Source organism: Dipodomys spectabilis, unplaced genomic scaffold (genome assembly GCF_019054845.1).
Source record: "Dipodomys spectabilis isolate Male_0828 unplaced genomic scaffold, ASM1905484v1 ptg000600l, whole genome shotgun sequence".
Lineage (NCBI taxonomy): Eukaryota > Metazoa > Chordata > Mammalia > Rodentia > Heteromyidae > Dipodomys > Dipodomys spectabilis.
In genome coordinates this window covers 325,203-350,674 of record NW_024871277.1, presented here as the reverse complement: position 1 = coordinate 350,674, position 25,472 = coordinate 325,203, and the positions used below count along the sequence as shown (strand labels likewise).

The 25,472-nt window shown below is 41.2% G+C and overlaps 1 protein-coding gene across 3 annotated transcripts in view; it reads left to right on the top strand.

The window, feature by feature from the left end:
* LOC122100762 (cytochrome b5 reductase 4) overlaps positions 1 to 25,472 on the top strand; it is a 43,759-nt gene that overhangs the window by 5,447 nt on the left and 12,840 nt on the right. For 2 of the 3 annotated variants that reach the window (XM_042671130.1, XM_042671132.1), the window contains exons 3-10: positions 6,031 to 6,131; positions 10,199 to 10,280; positions 13,489 to 13,518; positions 15,908 to 15,968; positions 17,878 to 17,935; positions 19,190 to 19,283; positions 22,282 to 22,314; positions 24,119 to 24,241. In XM_042671130.1, coding sequence (XP_042527064.1) covers positions 6,031 to 6,131; positions 10,199 to 10,280; positions 13,489 to 13,518; positions 15,908 to 15,968; positions 17,878 to 17,935; positions 19,190 to 19,283; positions 22,282 to 22,314; positions 24,119 to 24,241 — 582 coding nt within the window. The remainder of the gene's footprint in view (positions 1 to 6,030; positions 6,132 to 10,198; positions 10,281 to 13,488; positions 13,519 to 15,907; positions 15,969 to 17,877; positions 17,936 to 19,189; positions 19,284 to 22,281; positions 22,315 to 24,118; positions 24,242 to 25,472) is intronic. The other variant, XM_042671131.1, reaches the window with a different exon arrangement.

Below are 25,472 nucleotides of genomic sequence, written 5' to 3'. Positions count from 1 at the left end.
TGTTTGTTTCTAACGTTATTAATTAGGATTTAGACCTTGCAAAATTTATCAAGATCCCAGCATCAATTTGAGATTATTATCTTCCACAAATAAATAGTTTCTATCCCATGGTCAAACATGTGCTCCAAGCTGCCACACCTTAGGAATTAGAAATTTAGGAAGAAATTAATAAAATCGTCATTGGAGACTTGTGAAGGTTAAAAAACTGTTTCTAAATGTCGAGTAGTAGCTGGGTGCCTGCAGTTCACACATATCATCCTAGATACTCAGGAGACTGAGATCTGAGGATCAGGGTTCTGAGGATCCCAGTTTGAAGCCAGCCTGGGCAGCAAAGCCTGACACTCTTAGCTTTAATTAAATATCAAAAAAAAAAAAAAAGACAGACGTAGAACTGTGGCTCAAGTGGTAGATGGCTAGCCTTGAGCCACACAGCTCAGGAACAGGGCCCAGGCCCTAAGTTCAAGCCCTACAATCAAACAAACATGAAACAAATAGAGCTTACAAGAAGCTCTGCCCAGTGGTAAACCTGTGTTCCCAACTACTTGGGAGGCAAAGAAAGGAAGATGTCATAAGTGTGACACTAACTTTGGCAGAGTTAATGAGACCGTCTGAAAAACAAAATCAAAATAAAAGGGTTCAGTGCAAAGCTTATTTGAAGAAAGCCTGGATTCAGTCCTTCATACTATGAGACAAAATAATGACAGCAAATCTTGAACATGAGAGACTTGCTTAATAAAAGCCAGATGTAGTTGGGTGCCAGTGGCTCATGCCTATAATCCTAGCTACTCAGATCTCTACTGAAATCTGAGGATCAGGGTTTAAAGCCATCTGGGGCAGGACATTCCTTGAGACTGTTACCTCCAATTAATTACTAAAAAAAGGCCAGAATGAAGCTGTGGACCAGGTAGTAGAGTGCTAGGCTTGAGCAAAAACACCTCAGGGTCAGCCCCCAGACTCTGAGTTCAAGCCCCAAAACTTGCACCAAAAAAAAAAAAAAAAAAAAAAAAAAGGAAAAAGAGGAAACAAAGAAAAAAGATCATGTGTAATACAGAGATAATTACAAAGCACGAAGGGAAAGCATGCTTTTTTCAGGGGGATATATTGCACATTCAGGGATTTACTTTTTAATTGCTAGAAAAGAAAACTAGGACGGAGAGAAAAGAGAGAGGTAGGAAAGAGGTATGTAGAAACGGTCCAGTTTACTTCAGGGGCTGCTGTTTAAGTCTCCTGATTGGGAAGTTATTAATACTGCCATTAAGGCATCTCGGGCTACAACAGTAACTGTTTTGTCATTGTTAGGTTTTTAAAAAGAGGTTACCGAGTAAGAACCACACAACGCACGTGGTATTCAGTTAAGGGGTAGGTTTATTCATTGTTCTGGCTGGCACCAGGCCGTGTTGGCCTTCCACGCAGCTAGGAAAGTCCTGGGAAAGAGCTGGGAAAGAGTTGGGAAAGAGAGAGAGCTGGGAAAAGAGAAGAGAGAGCTGGGAAAGAGAGTTTGGGCCTGGGCTAGGCCTTATCTAGGGTATGGGCAGAGAAAGGTGTGGCCACATCAAATTCAGATGTGACCTCAGGCTGATGCAGATGTGACCTCTTCCAGGTGTGCCAATTGCCTAGGTAACACAGGTACTGGGCGGAGACTTTGCTGCAAGGAGGGTGGAGTCTGCTTGCCATCCAGGAGCGCACCTTACATTCCAGCCTTTTTTAATAATCATGAAATAGGGTGCAGACTCTCTCTGGCTACTTCCTGCTGACAAGGCATGTCGACAATAGGGGTAAAAGGCTGGAATTTGGTCCCCTCCCAGAGAAGGCAGCGAGCAGCATCTGTCCTTTGATGGCCGTGAGTCCTTAGATGAAGTCTGGAGAAGTCTCATGAAACACTGAGGGGCTGGAAAATAAAATACTAGAGAGCAAGTAAATGGCAAGAGGAAGGACTTGGGGCTGAAAAATGTTGGTAGAAATGTCCCTAGCTACTTCTGACATCTGGCGACTAGGTAGAAGAGAAGTCAGGTGACAAAGGCAAGAATATAAATTCCTGTTCAGTTAATAGGTAGACGGGTATGGACACTTGATGGACAATCTTCTTACTTCTATTGACCTCCAGCTCTGGTTAATTTTGAAAGGGCAGGCACAAAGTTGCTGATGTGACATCATCTCCTCTTATTCCTTTCCATGGTCCCTTGTTCCCCAGACTGGTTGAGTCTAGGTGCCTGTTGCTGGGATGGCTTGTCCCAGTTGGTATTCAAGGAGGATTGAACTCAAGGCTTGGGCACTATCCCTGAGCACTTCTGCTCAAGGCTAGCACTGAACCACTTTGAGTTATAGTACCACTTGCAGTGTTTGCCGGTTCAAGATAAGAGTCTTGAGCCATGCTTCCAGCCTGGCTCTTTGCAGGTTAGTTGGGAGATGGAGTCTTAGGGATTTTTCAGCCCGGACTGTCTTTGAATTGCTATCTTTGCCACGAAAACCCTTTATTATTTCCAATTAAAGCAACAAGGAGATCAAATAGGATAAAGCTTACCTGGTCCTTATCAAGAATTGGCCAAAAAATATTCTGCAATGACAAAACTCGTTAGATGTGAGAATCTTAGAACAGATATGCCCTATGTTTTAGAATCACTTAGTCAGTACTAGAATATACAACACAAAACAAAAAAGGCAAAACTCAAAACCTAAAATTTTGACAATAGTGTTTAGACATCTTTGCTAACAAAGTACATCAGATGATTGGGCCTCAGTTACCAGCCAGGGTCTGTGAGAAGAGCAAGTTGTCAGCAAGGTACATTAGAATAGATGGATGGAGGAGTAGTAAGCTTGGTGGAAGGGTATGGGTCAGATAGGGCCAAACCCTTAACCCACCATGTGGCCAAGATGGTGAACTCAATATGGCAAATTTCTGAAAAAAAAATGCAAAGAAAGCCTGAACAAATAGATCAAGCCTAGTTTGGCTAGCCTTTGAGAGGGAACCTAGAGGAGGTCCCCAGAACTCAGCCTGGATCGCACTCTTCAGGGCACAAGCCAAAAAGTTGTAGAAAAAAGGAGAGAAAGTTGGACATGATTAGCAGAGAGAGCAAAGAGAGCCTAAAAGTAAACAGACTTCTACCCATGTACCATTGCAGAGGCAAAAATTGTCTAAATCTGAGAACAGCATAAAAAGTTAGGCGCTCTGGCTTTCCAGGGAGTGCAGGAGGCATTTCAGAGGGGTTTCATGGCACTGGAGTGACACACAGCACTCCATTAAAGGCATAGGAGAGAAAAAATTAGTGAGTGAAGGAGGGATTATCGGATGGAAGCAGTGTCCCAACTTGCCCCCGAGCCCTCTAGGGGGGAGTAGCCAAGCAACCAGAGTCAAGCGTCCTGGTGACCAGCCTTTCAGTTAAAGGCCTAGCAGGTTCTCCGGCGTGGTACCACGTCTGAAGAGAGACTGAACAACAGAGAACCCTTAGAGAGTAGTTCACTCACTAAAATGTAGAAGCGTGGAGGGAGATGTAGAGGCCAGCAGTGGTATTGATGCACTGTGTCTGCAGAGACAGCGAAAAGGCCGTCAGAACTATGGGTATTCCTCAGAGCAAAAAAGGGAAAACCCAAGCCAACAAAAAGAAAAAAAAAAACAGAGAGGAATCCCACCTATCCTGACTTTAAGCCCTTCCCAGGTTTCGGCACCATTTATGTTAGTTTTTTAAAAAGAGGTAGCCGAGTAAGAACAGCACCACACACTTGTATTCAGGTAAGGGGTAGGTTTATTCATCGTTCTGGCTGGCACCAGGCCATGTTGGCCCTCCACGCGGCTGGGAAAGGCCTGGGAATGAGAGCTGGGAAAGAGAAGAGAGTTGGGAAAGAGAAGAGAGCTGGGAAAAGAGAAGAGAGAGTAGGGAAAGAGAGTTGGGAAAGAAGAGAGTCTGGGCCTGGGCTAGGCCTTATCTAGGGTATGGACAGAGAAAGGTGTGGCCATGTCAAATTCAGATGTGACCTCAGCAGATGTGACCTCTTCTAGGTGTGCCAGTTGCCTAGGTAACGCAGGTACTGGGCGGAGGCTTTGCTGCAAGGAGGGTGGAGTCTGCTTGCCGTCCAGGAGCGGACCTCACAGTCATGCCTTGCCATGCGGGATCTATGCGCGTGGTAGTGCTGTCCAGCTGAGGAGAGTGGGGTGTGCTCTAGTTCTGGTGATCCAGTCAGGAAGGAAGGAACTTGGTGAAAGACTAAGCATCTGTCGGGAGGGCTCTGGGCGTTTCAGGTTTTGTGTGCTGACACAGTCAGCTCTTCACATACCCCAGAACGCCGTGGTTGAACCACATGCAGTTTCTATCTCAGATGCTCAGGCGGGTTAGAGATCTTATTCTTGAGAAACTCTACAGCTCTGCCCAAGACTTGACTATAGAGGATGTTTGGATCTCGTTTGGAACACATCCTTTGTCATAAAAAGCCTACCAGGAACCATGTGATCCTAATTGTTAACGCTCATTTGTGGTTTGAAAAATTAAAGACTGGAAAAAGCCCTAACTTTTGATGGGCAAGGAGAGAGGTAGGGTGGGGCCCAGCTAGTTTTTCTTAAACTCTTCTTTGGATGCCTGCTGAGAAGTGGTTTTGTAGATTCCTTGTGCTTGCTTCTAAGCAGTTCTGTGAAGAACTCTGGACTGGCTTGTTATTTTCTAAAATTAAGTTGGTAGAAAAATTGTAGTACTTTTCATAGGTCTCAAATCCAGCCTCCTTCCTTCCAAACTCATTATGATGAACATTTTAAGATGATTTAAATTCATAGATGCCATCATGTAAACAGGAAACAGTCTTCAGTATTAAGAAAAACAGTTCTGTTGTTCTGTTGTTGTTTGAAAGTTATCTCTCTCTCTCTCTTTTTTTTTTTTGCAGTTGTGGGGCTTGAACTCAGGGCCTGGGTGCTGTCCCTGAGCTCTGAAACACCCACAGCCTTCCAGATGGATACTTTTGCCCAAGGCTAGTGCTCTACAACTTTGAGCCACAGTGTCGCTTCTGGTTTTTGAGTGGTTAATTGGAGTCTCATGAGGCTTTTTCTGCTGGGGCTGGCTTTGAACCATGATCTTCAGCTCTCAGCCTCCCGAGTACCTGGGACTACAGGGGTTGAGCCAACAGTGCCTGGCTTTAAGTCATTTTATTGATAATTTTTTTCATCCTTGGTTCCCCCTCCTCCCCCGCAAGATCCTTTCTGTTGAAAGCTAGTACTTTACATGCCAAAGCCCCAGTCCACACTGCAGCTAGACCCCACTTTCACCTTCGCCAGCTTCAGAGGTCCAGCCTTGGAGGACAGGGCATTGGGTGGAGAGTAGGGAAAGAGTGGACTGGAAAAAAGTGATGACAACACTGACCATGATTCATTTCTGGATGTCTTCTAAGACCTGCTAAAACTTCCATACTCAGGTCAGGTATGTGCAGGCTTGAATTCGCATCACAGGCTGCTGGGATGTGTGCCCTGTCAGTGGCATCCTCCTTTCAAGGGGAGAGCGGGGGGAGGACACCACAGCCTTTTCTCCACCAGTATCCAGCAGCCCTGCCCATATAGCAGTGCGGGGGCTGGTCCCCAGCCTTCCATCGCTACTGGTGTGGGGCCCTCTGACTTTATGTTGTTGAGCCCAGCTCCTCATTCGGGTGAGAGGTGTGCTGTACTGCTCCATCTTTGCCTCTATATCATCTTCCAGTGTGTACAGGTTCTTCAAGTGTCTGTTTCCTTGCTGGGTCATGTGTGACAAAGTGGGCCTTCAGCATTGATGGGCCTGCAGCATTGATGTGGACATCCATGTGTACTTCTGGAATGTGAAGGCTCCCATGTTTTCTGCCTCTGACTGTGGGGTCTCTGGTACTTGCCCAGCCCCTGAACTGACAGGTTAACTTGTGACCTTACAAGCACAGTGGAACTTTGGTTTCTTTATAACTCTTGATACTTGGAAATAGCAATTAATTCAGTAAAATTGATTGGGAATAGTTTACTGGTACTTAAAGTTGCAGCTTTTGCAGTTTTTAAGAAGTTCACTGGAGTACAATTTCCCTTGCTTTGAACAGGGTATGTTTATAACGTCAGCCCGTACATGGAGTATCACCCTGGTGGAGAAGAGGAGCTCATGAGAGCAGCGGGAGCGGATGGCACCGATCTTTTCGATCAGGTGAGGGACTGAAAGTTACAATTTAAGGAATTGGCTTACTACAGTGGAGCCATGTGACATTTATAGAAAGAAAGCAAATAGTTGCATAAATTTCAGATGTATGGTTCAAATTGTGAAATGTAGGCAGATGTTCACAAGTAGCAGCTGTTCATTTAGTTTGCTTTTGAATCATTCAAAACTAGAGATGGTTTCAAATTGTTGGCCTGCTGTTTGCCTTCCCCTGCTGGCAAGTGCTTACTAAGTCATGATTAATTTTAATAATGAGGAGAATTGACTTCCGGAAAGCAGTGGTGATCAGAAGGAATGCTGGAGTCTGCCACCAATTTGCTGAATGTTTTTAAACGGTTAGCTTAGCTTCAAAGTTCTTGGTCTTTGTACATTTGTGGATTGCTACACATACAGCCTGCATCGTTGTGCTGAATCTTTGTATCATATAGGGATAGGATGAGGAGGATTAATACACAGAAAAGTCATTTTTTACCAGACTAAAAGGAGAGATTCTGTGTGGCTGTCTCAACAGATAATTGAATTAGTCATCTTAAGCTGTTTGCCTCAGAATTAGCTTTTACTCTTTTTAAAAGCTATACAGAATGTATAGCTTTGATTACTATATTTGCTGTGTTGTTATTCTATGATCTTTTACAATGGTCAGAAGCAGTGAAATTTGCCCATGTCTGGCATATCTTATTTTGTATTTTAGTACTAATTAATTAGGTGAAAGTACTGGATTCAGTACAAGATACCAGAATCAAATTGAGTTGTATGTATTTATTGGTTTACATTGTTTCCGATCAGCTCTATTTTGGTTATTTGTATTCTGTTTTCTCATTTAGTAAGGTTTTATTTAACCAGGTTTCCAGAAATATCTTATTTTGTATTTAAAAGTCCTTAGATGTGTCTAAGTATAGAACTTTTTTTGCTGTTAATATTCCTTGTGGATTGGAGAAAAATCATCTTTACATTCTTACTGTTTTGTGTTGTTATTGTTGGTCGTGGGGCTTAAACTCAGGGCATGGTCTCTGTCCCTGAACTTCTACCACTTCCGGTTTTTAGGTAGTTAATTGGAGAGTCTCATGACCTTCCTTGCCCAGGCTGGCTTTGAACTGCGACCCTCAGATCTCACCCTTCTGAGTAGCTAGGATTACAGGTGTGAGCCACCAGTGCCCAGCATCCTTACTGCTTTTTAAAAGGCAGCTTCCTGTTATCATTTGTGATTTGTCATTACCTAGCAATCCAAGCCCGCTAGAAAAGTTTAGGAACTTTTGCCTGAAAGGTCCTCTACATATTTTTCCCTCTTATATGTGCTCTGTAACCTTTGATGTTGAATCTCTCCTGTAAGAAGAATCTTCATTAAAATGTAATCTTGTTGATATTCCTCAGTGTTGTGAGTTTATTTGGTCCTTGTTGAAGGAAGACTTGTTTGGGAGAAGTCATGGCATTCATAAAACAACACACTTTAGTTATCCTGTGCTGCGTTTCCCTGGGCTATAATGAGACCAGAGCTTAAATTATTTATGACTCTTATTCTCTGTGGAAGTAAACAGCTATGTTTTGGAGATTGTGGTGAAGCCTCTTGAGTCTTTCATTGTAAAACTTTTTTCTTTTTGTGCTGGCTCTGGGGCTTGCACTCAGGGACTTGGCACTGTTTCTGAGCTTTTGTGTCAAAGTTAGTGCCCTACACTTTAGTCACAGCTCCACATCTACTTTCCTTTCATGGTTAATTGACGATGAGAGTCTCATGGACTTTCCTGCCCACTCTGGCTTCAAACTGCTATCTTCAGATTTCAGCCTCCTAAGTAGTTAAGATTAAAAGAGTGAGCTGCTGGCACCTGGCTTGTAAAACATTCCATATCCCCCATATTTGAAGTCTACAAAGCATACCCAATTTGATAACTTGATACTCTTTTTATTGTCATACTACATCTCAGATGGTCTCTGACCTCTTGTATTTCCAAATACATCATGAGCAATCTACTTACCTATTAGCATTTCACTCTAGTATATCTTCAGTACCAATTTTCACTTTTTTTCCTGTCTGCATCTATAGGTAGGGCTTGAAGTAATCTTCATTTCCCATAATGCCCTGGTATCAGTCTCTGGCTGATTCCAGTGTGGTGTCTCACACATGACACCTTTTCTTCCTTTCTGTTGCCTAATTCAGGTCATCATTACTCTCTCTAACTCTGCTCTTTTTTTCATCTCCTTTTTTTTTTGCAGGCATGTGGCTTGAACTCAGGGCCTATGTGCTGTCCCTGAGCTTTTGTGCTCATGGCTAGTCTCTGCTACTTTGATTCATAGTGTTACTTCCAGTTTCCTGGTGGTTATTTGGAGATCAGAGTCTTGTGGACTTTCTTGCCTGGACTGGCTTTGAACTGTGATCCTCAGATCTCAGATCTCAATACTGTCCAGTTTTTTTCATCTTAAGTACTGATTTAGGAAACATGTGAGCTAGGTTTGTTTTCTTGAAGATGACATTTTTTTTTTACACATTGTTATACAATTCTCAGTGGCTCACTACTGGCAGTGGGATAAATTTAGTCATCTGCCTGGTATTTGAGGCCTTAGAGCATGTCAGGGTAGCTATTCTGCTTTGGGAGAATTTAAGTGCCTGCTGCTTCTGAGCATTCCCATGAGTTATATTTATGGCCCCATGATTTCCTTGGCCTTCTTCAATACCTTCCTCCTTTGTCTTCCGACCCCCTTCCCATCTCTCCACCTCCAGAGGCACAGACTCACATCTCAGTGATTCTCCCTAGATATTTGGAAAGTGAAATATCAGTTTATCCTAGGAAATGTACCTGTTTTTGTTATGTATTTAATATATCAAAGATTTTTATATTGATATCATTTGACCTGATTATTTTATTGTTTTTGTTTATATATTATTTGACAAGATAGCATATTAAGATTTTCCTTTATTGATATTTTCACTTTTGTATTTTTCTAGTTTTTTGCTAATTAAACCATGCTATGATATGAATAGCCTGGTAACTTGTATCTTTGTGTGTATGCAGATATCTTCTCAGACAAATTTCCAAGTCTGAGTGATGTAGCTATATGTTTTAAGACGTAATGCTTATTGAGAAGGTGACTTCCAGGAATGTTTAAATTTAATTCCCCTCAGCACTATATGACAGTACTACCAGTTATTACCCTAGAATGAATAATCTTGCTTTGTTCATTTTTTAAGAAAATTTTAAGAAATTTTAAGAAAATGAACATTTTAAGAAATTTTAAGAAACTGGGAGCTGGTGGCTCACACCTGTAATCCTAGCTACTCAGGAGGCTGAGATCAGCCCGGGCAAGAAAGTCCATGAAACTCTTTATCTCCAATAAACTAACAGAAAACCAGAAGTGGTGCTGTGGCTTGGGTGGAGTGCTAGCTTTGAGCTGAAGAGCTGAGGGACAGCACCCAGGCCCAGATTTCAAGCCCCATGACCAACAAAAAAAAGAAAGAAAGAAAGAAAGAAGGAAAGAAAGAAAGAAAAATGGTAAGAAAATGTTTAAATACCCAGGTCTGAAAAACTGGCTTATTTATGAGTTTTTCTTTCATGAATGATAAACAGCCTTTCTGAAGAAAAGCTCCATTCATTTGCAAACCAATAGATTACTTATATATCTTTCTTCAGGATAGCCATCACGATTTAAGAGGTTTTCTTAAAGAATCAGATTTAAGTAAATTACTTTTTTTTCAACTTTGTGAAGAATATTTTTAAATTCTATCCATACGTTTATGATGGTAAGAAATATAATGATTGTTAATATCATTTGGGGCTCCTGCTTTGGTTAATACTAAGATTTTGGCCAGTAGATTTACCCATTGCCAAATACAGCATCACTGCATTATGAAGTTAACTGCACACCAGGGAGCAGACTTTGAGAGTGCAGGCGGTCTCTGAGGATGAGCCCTGCATGGTCTCTGTGCTTGCCAATTTCCTCTCCTTTGTAGTTAATTGAATCAGCTTCAGAGTGGTTTAAGAAGGTTTTGTTTAGTTTTGCTCACACGTCAGTAGGAATGGCCTATTGAGTTAGTCACATTGCTTGTCTGCCATTTATCTTCATCCCAGGTTCACCGTTGGGTCAATTATGAATCCATGCTGAAGGAATGCCTGGTTGGCAGGATGGCAGTGAAGCTCACTGCTCTGAAAGGTAAGTAAGTGGAGCTGGTGCTAAACTGGCATTACTGAGTGTGACACATAAGCACTGTATGTGTGCGCGTACGTGCGCAAATGTGTGTGACTGGGGCTTGAACCTAGAGTTGAACCTTATCTCCATGGCCTGATAGTCCTGTGATCTTTGGGCCAGATTTCCCCTCTGAGTCTCAGTTTCCTAGCCTGTGCAGTGATTCGTGGGCTAGGAGTGCACAAGGAGTGTGAGGGGTGATGAAGAAACTTCTTTCTGTTGCTACAAACAGATAAGCAGTGTTATATATGGCAAAAGTTAACACATTTAAACTTTAGTGTTTGGAAGTTCTTTTGAACTAATCTATGATTTGAACCAACACCTTTTATGTCTTCACTGGCTTCCTTTCACTGATCCAGTGCCAGCAGGAGATAGGATCCTAAGTAAAAATTCTAAATGACTAGCTTTCCTTGACCTCCACTGTTGTGTGTCTTCACAATCTAGCAGTAAAGATCATGTGTTCTGCTGTGATCAGGAAGTATGCTAGGTTCCACAGTGTGTCCCACAGGAGAGGTGAAATTAGTAGAGTACTTTTGTTTTCCTCCTAACTCTCTAGAAATAAAAGAGAATTAATCCTCAGAAAGCTTCATCGCATACAACCCCATTTTAAAAATGAGCTGATTAATTCACAAGGGTATCCCAAGATTTTGATAAAAGGCCAAGTAGAAGCAGAAATCAAAGCTAGCTTTGAATCCAATGTTCCCAAACCCTTTATAGATACTAGGATCTTGGAGCCACTCAGACATTTTCGTGTTCACACTGGAATGGAAGACAGGGTGGTGGGTCCATAAAATGCAGAAAGTTGGAACAGAAACCTCTGTGTATGGCCTGGATTTTCCAGGGTGTTTAATCAGTGAAATGGGAAGAGAGATGACAAAGAGAGATGTTGGACTATAGTGTCTTGACTGTCTTGATCTAGTTTAAAGGGCGATGGGGAGAGGAAAGAGAAGGCCTCCTATAGCTGGGTGCTGGTGCCTCACACCTGTAATCCTAGCTACTCAGGAGGCTGAGATCTGAGGATCAGGTTCCAAGCCAGCCCAGGCAGAAAAATCTGTGAGATTCTTATCTCCAGTTAACCACCAGAAAACTGGAAGTGGCGCTGTGGCTCAAGTGGTAGAGTGCTAGCTCTGAGCTGAAGAGCTGAAGGACAGCACCTAGGCCCAGCATTCAAGCCCCATAACCGACAAAAAAAATGAAGGTCTTGTATAAAGACTTGCTGCCTGATGCATGTGTCAGCCAGCACAATAGCACTGGGTTTTTATAAAACGCAAAAGCGAGGAAATGCTGTCAAGCCAGCAGAGCAGCTGGGAGCTGTTGAGCTTTGTCTCTATCAGTTGGTAGCAGGAGAGTTACAGGAGGGGGAGGAGAAGCAGCTTTCTGATTGGGTGAGAAAGAAGGGCATTCAGGGCGTAGAGACATGCTACTCCTTCCACAGGTTGCCCCTTTCCTTTAGGTTGAGTTCTGTTTTGCATGTGTTCATTCTTAAGAAGTCAGCATCAACCCATCCTCATAGCATTCTGGAGCCTTTCCTGAAAACAGCTTAAGCACTTTGTTGCTTAAGGAGTTTCTGTCTAGGGGTGCAGGTCATAGCTGATTCCCCGTATGAATTCAAATATACCACCTTTAAGTTTGGAATAAGAGTTTGGATTAAATACAGCACCTCAAACCAGGAATTTAAATAGCCTCATTACAGATTTCCCAGGCTATCTGGTAACTAAATCTGTATGCATATCTTTAAATGGAAGAACATTGTTTCAACCTGAAACCTTCAACATCCCCATAGGTGCAAATCAGTTATTAGTGCTCAGCAAAGAATTTGAGATCATATGGGGAGACAAATAGCAGAACTTCATTATTCATATCCAGATAAAGCACCAGGCATACGATGTACTGCCAAGCCCCATCTCAGCCCTTGATCCTGTGAACAGGACCAACCTGGCCTCGAACTCATTATCCCTCTGCCTTAGCTTCCTGAGTGCTGGAATTACAGGTGTATTATTGTAACCCAACTTCCCAGGGCGAAATGAGGCACCAACACTCAGTTAATTGGGCTAGGAATCTTTATTAGCCATGGGACTGCTCCCTACTGTATCAGAACAGTGAAGAACCGCAGTAAAGTCAAATAACCTCAGGGTATTTGAAGGCAAGATCCATAGGGGGGCCACTCTGGTGGTTGTAACCCAGGCAATTAGCCATCAAAGTAAAGTAAGGTGGATGAGCCTAGATAATTTTTTGTTGACATCCTGGTGCCTAGACCAGAGATGGGGGCTGTGCACCCAACTCCAAGGCCTAGAGGTAAGGCATGCCTTCCTTTGAAGTGCAGGTACCTGGCTCAATGGGGAGTGAGCTAGGAGGGCTTACTTTAGAGAGATGCTGATGTCATAGCCTTAGGAAAGCATTGATTAGCTCCCCAAATGGCCTAGAGGTGAGACAAGCCATCCTTAGAAATGCAAATGTGAGTTGTTGCTATCCTGAAATTCTTTCTAGGTTGTAACACTGGTAATTGCCTTGAATATGTGCATGAATGTCTTAAAGTACTTCATAGTTTCAGCCAGCTTAAATTTACAATAATGTTTACTTACTTTCAAGTGTTAATACATTCATTAACAATTCGTTATCAAATAAAGAATAGTAATTGTCATTCTTTCTATTATTAACATGTATATTTTATTGAGCAAAATCTAATGAAGTTGGTTTACTTTAGCCTAACTGATCTTATATCCAGGAAAAAACTTGGGGTTTATATGTCTGGGGTTTATATGTCCGCCAAAGAAATGAACTGAGGGAGCATGGCTCAGTAGTAGAGCTTCTGCCTGGATTCCTGAAGCCTTCTGCCTTATCTCTGGGGTGGGGGGTGGTGTATGTGTATGTGGAGGGGCGGGCAGGGAGGGAGAGAAATTACTCAATTTATTAGGGGGAATAAAGGCCCAAAGAGTGTGGGAAAGTTCAATGAAAAGACACAGACATGGAGAAATGTCTTGGTAGTCTTCAGAGATGAAGCTGACTTATTTAAATTGAATAGCCTCATATCTGTTCTCAAGACTTAGAAAACAAAACACAAACCCTTCCAGATTGAAGGGCTGTTTCAGTTAAATCAATAAACTATCCCGATATTTTCTTAATCTATTCTTTTCTGACTTCTCCCTGCCCGCTCTCCCCACCATTCATCACTCAGACTATCGTGAGGAAAGGCGAATCTTAAATGGTAAGTGATGTTTATGATGTCATAAACAGTGAATCAGACTCATGCTTTCACACAGGAGTGTGTCACAAAAATGTCAGCAAGTATCTGAGGCTCTTAAGATTTGGCTCCTGGACGTCTTATGTTGCTAAGTCTACATATATTTATTTCCATGTGTGACCTGCCTGCCTTTTGTCATTCCAATGGCCCCTTAGATCACACAGGGGGACAGACTCCTTTTGAGTTCCAGTAAGGACCCAATCTCTTCAAATGGACATATATCATTCAGTCACACCATGTGTTGGGTGCCAGAATATACTCTCAGCCTATTATGCTTGCTCAATTATTTTACTTCACCCTGCTTTTACTCAGGAGGATGTTGCATAAGCTTGCTTTGCAGGTGTTGAAATCAAGATACATTCTGTGGCAGAGAAGTTATTTTGTTCTAACAAGTTATGTTTTTATCACGATACTCTTTAGTTTTTCTAAAGATTTTCTGGAAATTCTTTTTGTGTTCTCCCGATGGTTGAGAGAAAGGAAACACAGTATAAGACAACAGCTCTGACACTGAGCCTTTTTTCCCTAACTGAATCTAAGTTTATTCGTTTACACTCAAGTATATCTGGAGAACCTGCACTATTTCTAGTACTAGAGTAGTGCTTGGACTAGCTGAGGAGATAGACAGTATCCGTGCATAAGTTATAACAAATTATATCACTACTGAGAAGAACAAAGTCTTGTTTTTTTTGGTTGGTCATGGGGTGTGAACTCTGGGCCTGGGTGCTACTGTGAACTCTTTTCTCAAGGCTAGCACTCTGTCATTTTAAGCCTCAGCACCACTTCTGGTTTTCTGGTAACTATTGAAGATAAGCACTGACACTGAGCTTAAATCCAGATTTTCTCGTCATAATCAAGTCAGACAGTTACAATCCAAGCAGAATTCACAGAAAGTTTTAGATTGTCTTGTACAGGTTTTATTAACATACTTTTGAGACTTCTAAAAGAGAAATAACAAGATCTTAGATAATGAGACTTCCTTTTATTAACATACTTTGAGACTTCTAAAAGAGAAATAACAAGATCTTAGATAATGGGACTTCCTTTTCTTGTTTTTTGTCATAAATTCTTGTGGTGCTGGGTTTTGTTACCTATGGTTTTACAGTAAGCATTCCTCTTTTTGTCTCCACTGCTGCTTATTCACAGCTTTGGCCTGGTTATTACATCTCTGAGGCTTCCCTTAGTTTATCTGCTTTGCAGAGTTGCATGGGAGGAGAAGGAAGCAGAAGGAGTGGTGTGTAGGCATAGGCCTCATTATTAGCCGCACCCTAAGACATTTGCTGGTTGTACATCTGTGATTGCTGCTAAGCACGCTGTAAGCAGAAGGTCTTGTGACGGAAAAAAATCTTGGGAATTTCCACCTTGTCTCTCAGGTGCCAATGAACTTCAGCTTATAATTGGTGACTTCCTATTGGAGATCTCTAAGATCACCAGAAACTCACCACTAATTTTTTTTCTGCATAGTTTGAGAACTAGCAATATAATGGATGCATTTAATTTTAGTCATTTAGGAGCAATACTTGGGAAAAATAAACTGACAATATGTACAAACTGCATAAAACATTAAATACTTAATGCTTATAGGGAGAGTTCTTTCATATCTCAAAGCTTCAGTGGAGGGCTATGTTTATGAGGACCCACAGGCATGAGTAAAGTGGGAAAAGAACACCACCTTGCTGAGTTAGTGGAATAACAGGAACTTCGGAACACTGTAGTAACAATGTTAACTAGTATGCCCCCACACTGAGACACACTGAGTGTAATTGACTCCCCTGCTGGAAATAACCCCATCAATAGGAGAGTGCATAAATTATGGTGTATTAATGCAGTATGATCATATTCAGTAATAAAAGTGACAAATTACAGACACAAAATGTGTGTTTGAACAACTGTTGTGTTGTAACCATGTGTTTTAACATATGTGGTGTTGAAACCATGTTGCTTTAACAACATGGTTAAAAAGCTCTGGGTTTGATTTATTGCTATCAATCATAAAAGAATTGTAGTCTATAATGTTGGGCCCAAAGTCCAGACCAGAAGAATATATTTTATGATTTCTTTATATGATTGCAAGAACTAATGATGATGTATAGTTAATATGCACTAATTAAAAAGTACTAATCCTATTGTTAAATAGAAGTTTCAATAACGGTTCACTTTGGAGGAGGGGCAGCGAGGGGCAGGGCATGAAGTTGGGGCTGGCTCTAAGAGTAAGTTTAAGTCATGTAAGTTCTTTGAGTAGCTCATTTGTCGCTTATGTCCTTTTGTGTAAAAGCCCAGTGAGAAGTTAACTGGAGACAAGCTTTGAGGTGCTGTGTAAGTAAGTTATGGCTGTCACTTGTGTTTACTTGTGAAGGTTTGCTTCCGAAGAGGCCAGCGACAGATGCACCTGCCATGGAAAGTCCCTCTTCTCCAAGGTAGACACCTTCCTTACTTTATGTTTTTAAAGTTTCATCAGTTTTACACAGAAACGCAAACATTTAGGACGAGAAAGCTCTGGGGCTGATTTATTGCTGCCTATTGATTGGTACTTCTTGACGTGTGGCCTGTGGTGCCTCACTTGCCAGGTTTCGCTGGAGTAGGCATTCTTCCATAAATGTCAGTTTGAAGCTGGGTGCCGGTGGCTCAGGCCTGCAATCCTAGCCACTCAGCAGCGTGATAATTTGAGGATTGCAGTTTGAAGCCAGCCTGTATATAAAAGTCCATGGGACTCTTTGCTCCAATTAAACCCACAAAAAGCCAGAAGGGGAGCTGTGGCTCAATTGGGTAGAGCACTAGCTAAGACCTGAGTTCAAATCCAAGGACTGGGGAAAAAAGTCAGTTTTCAGGAACTACAGAAGTTTGATCCCTTTTAAATAACCCTTTATAAATGATTTATTAAAAATATATATTCTTGATAGAAAACTTGGAAGAATACAAAGAACTATAAAGTAAAAAAAACACAACACTTATAATCCTACTGATCTTAGATGTGTATCTTGACATTTTGACTTACTCCTTCCAGTTTGATTTACATAGTATCTATTTCCATATTATTCTACTTTTTTTTTTTTTTTTTCCGGTTGTGGGGTTTGAACTGTGGGCTTGGGCGCTGTACCTGCGTTCTTCAGCTCAAGGCGAGCACTCTACCGCTTGAGCCACAGCACCACTTCTGGTTTTTTAGTGGTTTATTGGAGATAAGAGTCTCACAGACTTTCCTGCCCAGGATGGCTTTTAACCATGATCCTCAGATCTCAGCCTCCTGAGTAACTAGGATTACCGGCGTCAGCCACGGGCGGCCTGGCTTATTCTACTTTTATAATACTGACATTACAACATAGTGTATGAGTTCTCTCCTGTGTGATTAAATGCTCTGTACAACCTTTTTTTTTTTCATTCTGTCCTATGACCATACCACGATTCAGTTAGCTATTCAGTTATTTAATGGAACTATTTTAAGCTGGAACTGAGTACTAATTGTCTTTAACTGTTAACGCCGAGTGAAGCGGTACAAACTTGTGTTATAGTTGTTCTCTGCCCTTTCTCTTATTGCCTCAGCCCCACTGCAATATCATTCTAGCAGAGCATTTTGCTATACTTGATCACAGTTTTTTTGTGAACAGTTTTAGTAAGTCAGGGGGCTAAGAATGCCTTTTCAAGTTTTAGGTATGGTTGCCTATGTGCAGGTATTAAGTGCAGAAACAGTACAGAGGTCTTAGTTTTACCTTAACTTTTATTGTTGATCCATTAAACAACCTTGATGAGTTAATTTCTTTGGGATAAGGAGTGGAGTTAATAAGCTTGCAGATTTCCTTAACTAGCATTGTGTATTCTATTATAATCTGATCAAAGAACATTTTAATAAAATGAACAGCCTTTATAATAAAAAGAATCCTTTATCTGTGATTTTATTTTTCACTCGTGGGGCTTGAACTCTGGGCCTGGGTGATGTCCCTGAGCTCTTCACTTCAAGGCAAGTGCTCTACCACTTGAGCCACAGTGTCATTTCTGGTGGTTTATTGGAGATAAGAGTCTTATGGACTTTCCTGCCCACTCTGGCTTTGAAGTGCGATCTTCAGATCTCAGCCTCCAGAGTAGCTAGGATTACGGGCATGAGCCACTGGTGCCTGGCTATCCATGATATTTTTTATTCAAATACATAAAAGTATGTTTTAATTTGAAAATAAATAATGTTCAGCTATTAAGATCGTAACATGTTAAGACCACTTTTAACTTAGAAAAATTTAACCTAGTGAGATATATTTCTTCTCCCTGTAAATTTTACACACTTGATCACTTGATGATTTAATATATGTCAGTAACTTTGTCATTTATTCACCTTTATAGCTATGACTGGTTCCAAACAGACTCTTCAGTTACCATTGTCATATACACAAAACAGAAGGTAAGCATTTCTTTAAAAGTCAGGAGGAAAAAAAAAGTAATACTCAATAAATGTTAGCCACATGTCTGATCATCTTCCCTTCCTGGTTTTACTCCTTTGCTCCTCACTACAACTATGCCAAGTTATTCCTGCTTCATAGAGAAGCAAGAAATGTCAGTAATTTTCCCAGAGTCCCACGGTGGGTTGTGGTGTAGCATTATTTGGAGCTCAGGCAGTCTGACTGCTGCCTAGAAAGAATGTTCTTACCTCTCCAACCTTGTGTTACCTCAAACACTTGAAAGTTTTTATGTGTTTTTCCATGATTGTTTTTTTGAAACATGAATGACAAAAATGAATCACATTAACTTCACCATAAGAATATATTTCCAGAATATAAGCTTGGGTTAGAGAGAATATACTGCTATGGCTTAATATGTGTGAAACCATAGATGGTGGTCAGATGCCCTTTGAAACGAGTCAGGGAGATTCACTTTTGTTTATGTAAATAACCCCTTATATCCAACACTGTCTTAGATGTCAGGGATCTAGTAATGACCCAGATTCAGAGAGACCTGGCTTTTACCAGCTTACAGCCCCACTGGAAAACTGAGCAAATACATGCCTAACTCACATTGCCAAGCTCATCCTTCAACAGCTGTTGTGGTTCAGTAATTAAGAACCACATAGTGTTTAAAGACAAGTTTTGGCGGCTGGGAAGTTTGGAGAATTGCTACTCCTTCTGTGGTAGCAGAGCCACATCTGAGCCAGTGGGTTCCTCTGACTCACAGCAGGACTGAACATTCTGTAGGCATGCACTGCCTCTGTCCACTGTAGCCCAGGCTGCGGAATCTGTGCTTGTCTGCTTCCCAAGTCTCTACATCACGCAGTAAGATGGGCGGGCGTAAGGACAGGTTCTGTGTGGAAGTGATGTGTTCAGTGCATGGTGTACAAAAGGAAAGTAAGTAAATACAAGTATCTTGATTTCTGCCCAGATTCTGTTTTTTTGCCACCTTGCTTATTTAGTGGGCGCTGTTGATACCAAATAATGCTCTAAAGGAGTCCCTAAAGTTTATGACTCAGGAGTTAATGGGTAAAGTATATATCAAACAAATATGTAATGAAAGTTGTGATATGTTATTTGAAGAACTGGATTACAGTGTGGGAGTCCATAAAACAGTATCCTAAGAATGTCTACTGATCACCCTAAAAATAGTTTTGTACAACTTTTAGAGAAATTTTACTTCTTAATAACTCTACCTTTGCTTTCTGTTTAAGGATATCAGTTTAGAATCAATAATCATTGATCATCAGGATGGTTCCTTTAGAGCAGAAACAATCATGAAGGATTATTCATATCTTATACATATTGGTAAGTATCTTATTAATGAGAATGTTGTTGCCTTTAATTGTGTTTATTATTTGGTGTATAATCTAGGTGCTAGGTGACTATATTATTTTATATCCTACTATTGTCATTTTGGATTTTCTTCTCTTTTTTCTTTTTGGTATGTGTGTGTGCCAGTACTGAGTCTTGCATTCAGGGCCTTATGTTCTTGCTTAGTTTTCTTGCTAGTGCTCTACAACTTGAGGCACGCCTCCCATCCAGCATTTTGCTGATTAATTGGAAACAGTCTAGAGGGCTTCCCTTCCCTTCCTCCTCCTCCTCCTCCTCCTTGGGTGGCTTCAAAATGAACCCATCAGGTCTTAGTTCCCTGAGAAGCGAGGATTACAGGTGTGAGCCACTCTCGACAGGCTGAATTCTGCTAGCACATGGTATTGTGGTCTCCCCCTTCCACGCTTAAGCAAGTAGATGTAATCAGAATGGATGATGTTTGTGGGCTTGGTTCTGGTAAGTCTCTTCTGCTAAGTACTTACAAGAGTCTCTGGAGACGTGGTGGCTGGGCTCCAGCGCAATGATCACTGGGAGGCTCCCACTCACCTGCTCCTTGCCTGCAATGAGTCCTGGACCACAGTTTTGTATTGCCTCCTTCAGCTGCCTCTGGTCATGCTCAGACTCAGCCAGACAATTTAGTTAGCAGTTTTGAGGGATTCCAGGTCGATTAGAGGCGAGAAATCAGTAGTAAACTCCAGAATCAGCACTCCATTGTTCCTCTGATTCCCAGCCATAAGAACTCTAGGATTTTATCATTTGCTCCTTTTATGGCACGATGGTGATATTTTATGGTTAGAAAGAGAAGCAGCACACACACACACACACACACACACACACACACACACACAGCAACAACAAGAATATAATCCTAGTGCCTTTAAACATATGTTCTTCATATAGAACGTTTCATTACTTTTGTAAAACAGGCTGGAACACCAGACTCGAGCTTACTTGTGTGTGCATTGCTTTGCTGTGTTAGTGAAGAAGTACCTTTGGTTCTGAATTTAGCCAGCATTGATTTTTTTTTTTTCTATTTTCTCCATTCACAAGATTCACCAACTGCAGATCATTAAAGCTCTCTTTTAGAAATACATCCTCCTCCTGGACATTGATTAAAATGAACTAAGCAACTCAAGGGCAGAGATGGGAGGGAAGAAAGAAGGGAGGGTAAGAGAGGGAAAGAGGGAACAGCTAACACTTAAGCAAAAGAAAGAATGTGTATATCACCCAACGTGGAAGAAATAGTTGTACTGTCAAAGCTCATAGAATTCACAAACTTTATAGACCAAGATAATGACAATCTGCCTTGTGAAGGTTAAAATGTGTTTGTAACTTTAACTACCTATCATTATCCCACAATACTGTGAAATTTGTGAAATTTATATAATCATTTCATCTCAATTATTATTAAAAAAAGAAAAAGAAATACATCCTTCCCCAAAGGTTTTATATCTCTTTACTGTTAGCATATGGTAGAATCACCTTCATGGGTGGGTCTTCATCACCATGGAAATGTGCCTGTTAGTCATTGGCACTGTCACCATGTCTTGGTTGGTGAAATCCCTGGGCAGCGTCAGCTGTGCTTTGGAATCCTGTGTCACTAGTCTTCCTCATATTGTAGCTGTCCAGTCCAGCCAGAGCCATAACTGGAGTTGTCCCACAGCTGCTGTGGCAGGGACTTCTCACAAGTGAGTGTCCCCAAGGATGGGATTCCAGGGAGGGTCAATAATCTCCAGGAAGCCCTAAGTGAACATTCATGAGGGAAACTCAGCACAGCGTGGCTGCAGCTTATCTCCAAGGCTGACATTGGAAGGAGGGGTGTTCTGTTGCGTGCAGTGAGGGGTCAGGTTGCTGGGGTGATGCATGGATTTGAGAACTTTGTCTCTGGAGACTAGCTACTGTCTTAAACAGTGTTTTGGATAACATCCTTTCTCAGTGCCTGGAAATACATGGATCCATGCCCCTGCTGGGGTTCAACCCACAGAGGAAAATGGTTAGCTGGCCTGGTCACAGGGCAACCATGATATTTTGTATTTCTTGGTCAGAACAGAGAAAGTGGAGCAACAGCACACATGAACAACTAAGCAAAGCTCAGTACAAATGAGAAATGCTTGGTTGGCAGTAGTGAAAGGGAAAGGTTGAAATAATGTAACTTCTCAGTGTCAGGTGACTATATTAACATGGTGAAATTTAGAAAAGGTATTTGCAAAGATATTTCTTGTGTTTTCTCTTTTAGAATGTTAAGTTCCCCAGGGGCAGAAGTTTTCTTTTTATTGGCCATTATATCCATCTTACCTGGGAAGTATCTAGTTACACACAGATGCTCAGGAATTTGTTTTTTAGGATCAGATGGATATTTGCCTCCTGAGAAAAGGGTGAGAAAAAGTGAGCTGGATTGGTGTGGCCTGCTCACATGTAGTGGGCTCTCGTGCGCTCACGCGCTGGCGCACACACACATACAACCAGCCACTCACGTGCTAAGTACTGCTGTCCTGCCTAAACTGCTTGCTCCTTTCTTGTAAGGTATCAGTCAGGACTAATGTGGATTGGCAGCTTATGGGCAGTTGAGTATTTATCCCTCAGTTCATAGGGAGAGAAAGAAAAATGGAAGAGATGTATTTTCAAAAATTAGATTTTCAGTTATTATCTCAGAAAATGTTTCCTAGTTGTTTTTTTTAAGGATTTTGAAATAATATGTTAAAAATGATTTTAGCTGGGCACCAGTGGCTCATACTTTGTAATATTAGCTGCTTAGGCTGAGATCTGGAGAGTCAGGTTCAGAGTTAGCCTGGGCAGAAAAAGTCTCTGAGATTCTAGCTTTAATTAACCAGCAAAAAGCTCTTCTGAAGATATTCCTCAAGTGGTAGAACGTCAGCCCACACAAGCTTGAGGCCCTGGGCTCAGAGTCTTACATAGTACTCACAGCTGTATGAATTGATTATAATGAAATGCTTTTTTTTTTTTTTAATCACAGGGCTAAGCCATGAGGTTCAGGAAGACTTTTCTGGTAAGCTACCAAAAAAAAAAATACTGTTTATGTTCACACATGCCTAAGTATATGCCCACACATCATTTATCTTAAAAATATACTCCTTCTGGTCTTGCCTCCCTACCCCCCATTCTTTGTCTCTGTTTCTCTCATCTCCTTATTTTTCCTTTTTCTCACCCTTAAGAAACAGTTCCTGCTGGTTGCTGATGGCTCATGCCTATGTTCTAGCTACTCAGGAGGCTGAGATCATGGTTTGATCTCAAGGATCATGGTTTGAAGCCAGCCTAGCCTGGGTGGGAAAATCTGTGAGACTACTATCTAATAAAACTACTCATAAAAAAGCCAGAAGAGGTGCTGGGACTCAAGTGGTAGAGTGCCAGCCTTGAGAAAAAGAATCTCAGGAGCAGTGCATAGACCCTGAGTTCAAGCCCCAAGACTGGTACCAATAAAAACAAAACCAAAACTAAACAATTCCTGCCTCCTCTCTCTTCTTCCTTCCTTCTCTCTCATCTCTACACTCTCTCTCACAGCCCTAGCTGGGTGTGTTTTCTTAGATGATATGTTTATGTGGCTTTGTTGATAGCCACTAAGTTAAGAATGAGGCTGCACACACACACGGGTAACTCCTCAAGTTTCCAGGACATTTCACTAGGTCAGAATGCCTGCTGCAGATTCAGAGACAGCATTCTGCTTCAAATCAGTGATCATTTAATTGAATTTCTTTGGCTAATCTACTTTGAAACGTTAGATTGCTACTAGGTTCTGAGTTTACAGTGGGGAGAAGCAGATCCATTGTTTCTGAAGAAAATAGCTTAGAAGTGGAGTGCTTTCCTAAAGGACACAAAACCCTAGGTTCAGTTCACCCAGAAGGTGAAATGTTTTCTATCTTGTATCTTTAAAAGCATGTGTAATCATTCAAGTTAAAATCAATATATAGAAGTCTACATATATGTATGTACACATATATACACACATGTACATATATAGCCAGGTATTTGTACATACATGTACATATATATAGATACTAAAATATGTATATGGTTACTAAAATATATATGGATACTAAAACGTATATATACATATACACACACATAATATATCTACTTATATATATATATATATTTGGGGGCGGGGGGCAGTCCGGTCGTGGGGCCTGAACTCTGGGCCTAGGTGCTGTCCCTCAGCCTCTTCAGCTCAAGGCTAGCACTCTACCATTTGAGCCACACCACCAATTCCAGCTTTTTCCTTTTTGCTTATGTGGTGCTGAGGAATCGAACCCAAGGCTTCATGCATGCAAGGCAAGCGCTCTACCACTGAGCCACCTTCCCAACCCACCCACATATTTTTTTATGTGCCTATCCTGGGGCTAATACCACTTTGAGCTCTATTTGGCTTTTTAGGTTATTAATTGGAGTTATGAATCTCATGGACTTTGCTGCCTGGCATGGCTTTGAACCTTGATCCTCAGATCTCAGCCTCCTGAGCAGCTAGGATTGCAGGCATGAACTATGGGCACCCAACATAAATTTTTAAAATATGTTTATTTTAAATACTAAACTATTTTAATCATTCAAAAGGAAGAAAATCTAAAAGACTTTTAACTATCAAAGATTCAAAGATACTTTACTAAATTCTGTATTTTACTAGGGACCATTCTAAAATAAGGTGGATTAATATAATTCTAATGAATATGTAAACAATCTTTTCTCACAAAGTTTCGGGATCATTGTATAAAATCAGAACTGACTGTTTGCAGGGATTTTTAAAATAAATCCATATATTTAGTATTAACAATACAGCTGGAATTTTCTCTTCTTTTCAGTGCGGGTTGTTGAGAACGTGGGAAAAATAGAGATTATCCTTAAGAAAAGAGAGAATACTTCCTGGAAGAGTCTCGGCCATCCACTGGAGATGCACGGTTCATTTATTCCAAGGAAAGATAGAGGTGTGCTGTGCTCTGTTTTGTTGTGCTTATGGGTGTTGGTGAGGCTGGGATAGCAGTGGCAGAACGGTGGCATGTAAGGATGTCATGGTGTTTGCCAGAGGGTCTGGCGTCTCTCTCCAGGAAGTCCTGAGGGGAACGTTGTGTCTGCAAAAGGGCTTTTTATTTTATTTTATTTTATTTATTTATTTATTTTTGCAGAGGTTGAATTTCAGATTATACTGTGTAATATGTAGATTTCACAAAGTCATTAGGTAATACCTTGAGTGGAGAATCCTAGTAGTGCTAGACCATTATACAAGCATTCATTCCTTCACAACCATTTCAGTTAAAGGTGCAGAAACAGTTTATGTGTATGCCTTAGATGCACATCTCTTTTTACTTTTTCTGTGAAAGACACATTTAATAATTTTCTGCTCAAGTCAACAAAACTATGTGCAGAAAAAGTAAATATTACAGTGTTGAAATATCACAAGGAATGTGTCCTGTGTTTTCTTGTTGGCCTGGCAGCACTTGCTCCATGTGTTCTGAAGTTTCACAGTGATGCGTCAGCCTGTGTGTCTGTTCCTCCCCTTCGTTCATCTGCATTCATCCTTTGCGATCTTTGAGATCTCTGTTGTTTGGGAATGGTGACCTTCAGTTCTAAAACGTATCATTTTGCTCTCTTCCTCTCTGTTCTGTTTTCTTCTTTCTAGATGTTCTTACTCTACACATCTTTAATCAGTCACTAAAGATCTTTTCTGTCATTTTGAACTTTGTCCTTTGGTTCTGATTTTTAGTGACTTTTTTGATAAGAGCTACTGGAGGCCTGCAGGTGGAGAAGGTTCTACAACCTTCCACTGCTGCTTCCTCAGCCATGGGATTTCAGGCTTGCACAGCTGCATCTGGCTTCCCCTAATGTGGTTAATTTCTAAATTTATGTTCTGTTGTTTTAGAATCCTATTCCTGCCTATTAAATTTTTAAGAATTACTAATAATGTTGAAGAGTTTTCATCTCTAATCTCTCTGTCCTCCAGATTTATTTGTTGCATTACATTTTCTTTTTTCTTTCTTTGGTGGTGGTAGCACGGGGGTTTGAACTAAGGACCTCATACTTGCTATGTAGGCACTCCATCACCAAGCCACACTTCCAACCCTCTTTTACTTTGGTTACTTTTGAGACCTGGTCTCAGTCTCTACACTCTTCCATTGAAGATGGGAAGGCCTCTAGCTTTTTTTCTATTCTGATGGAGTC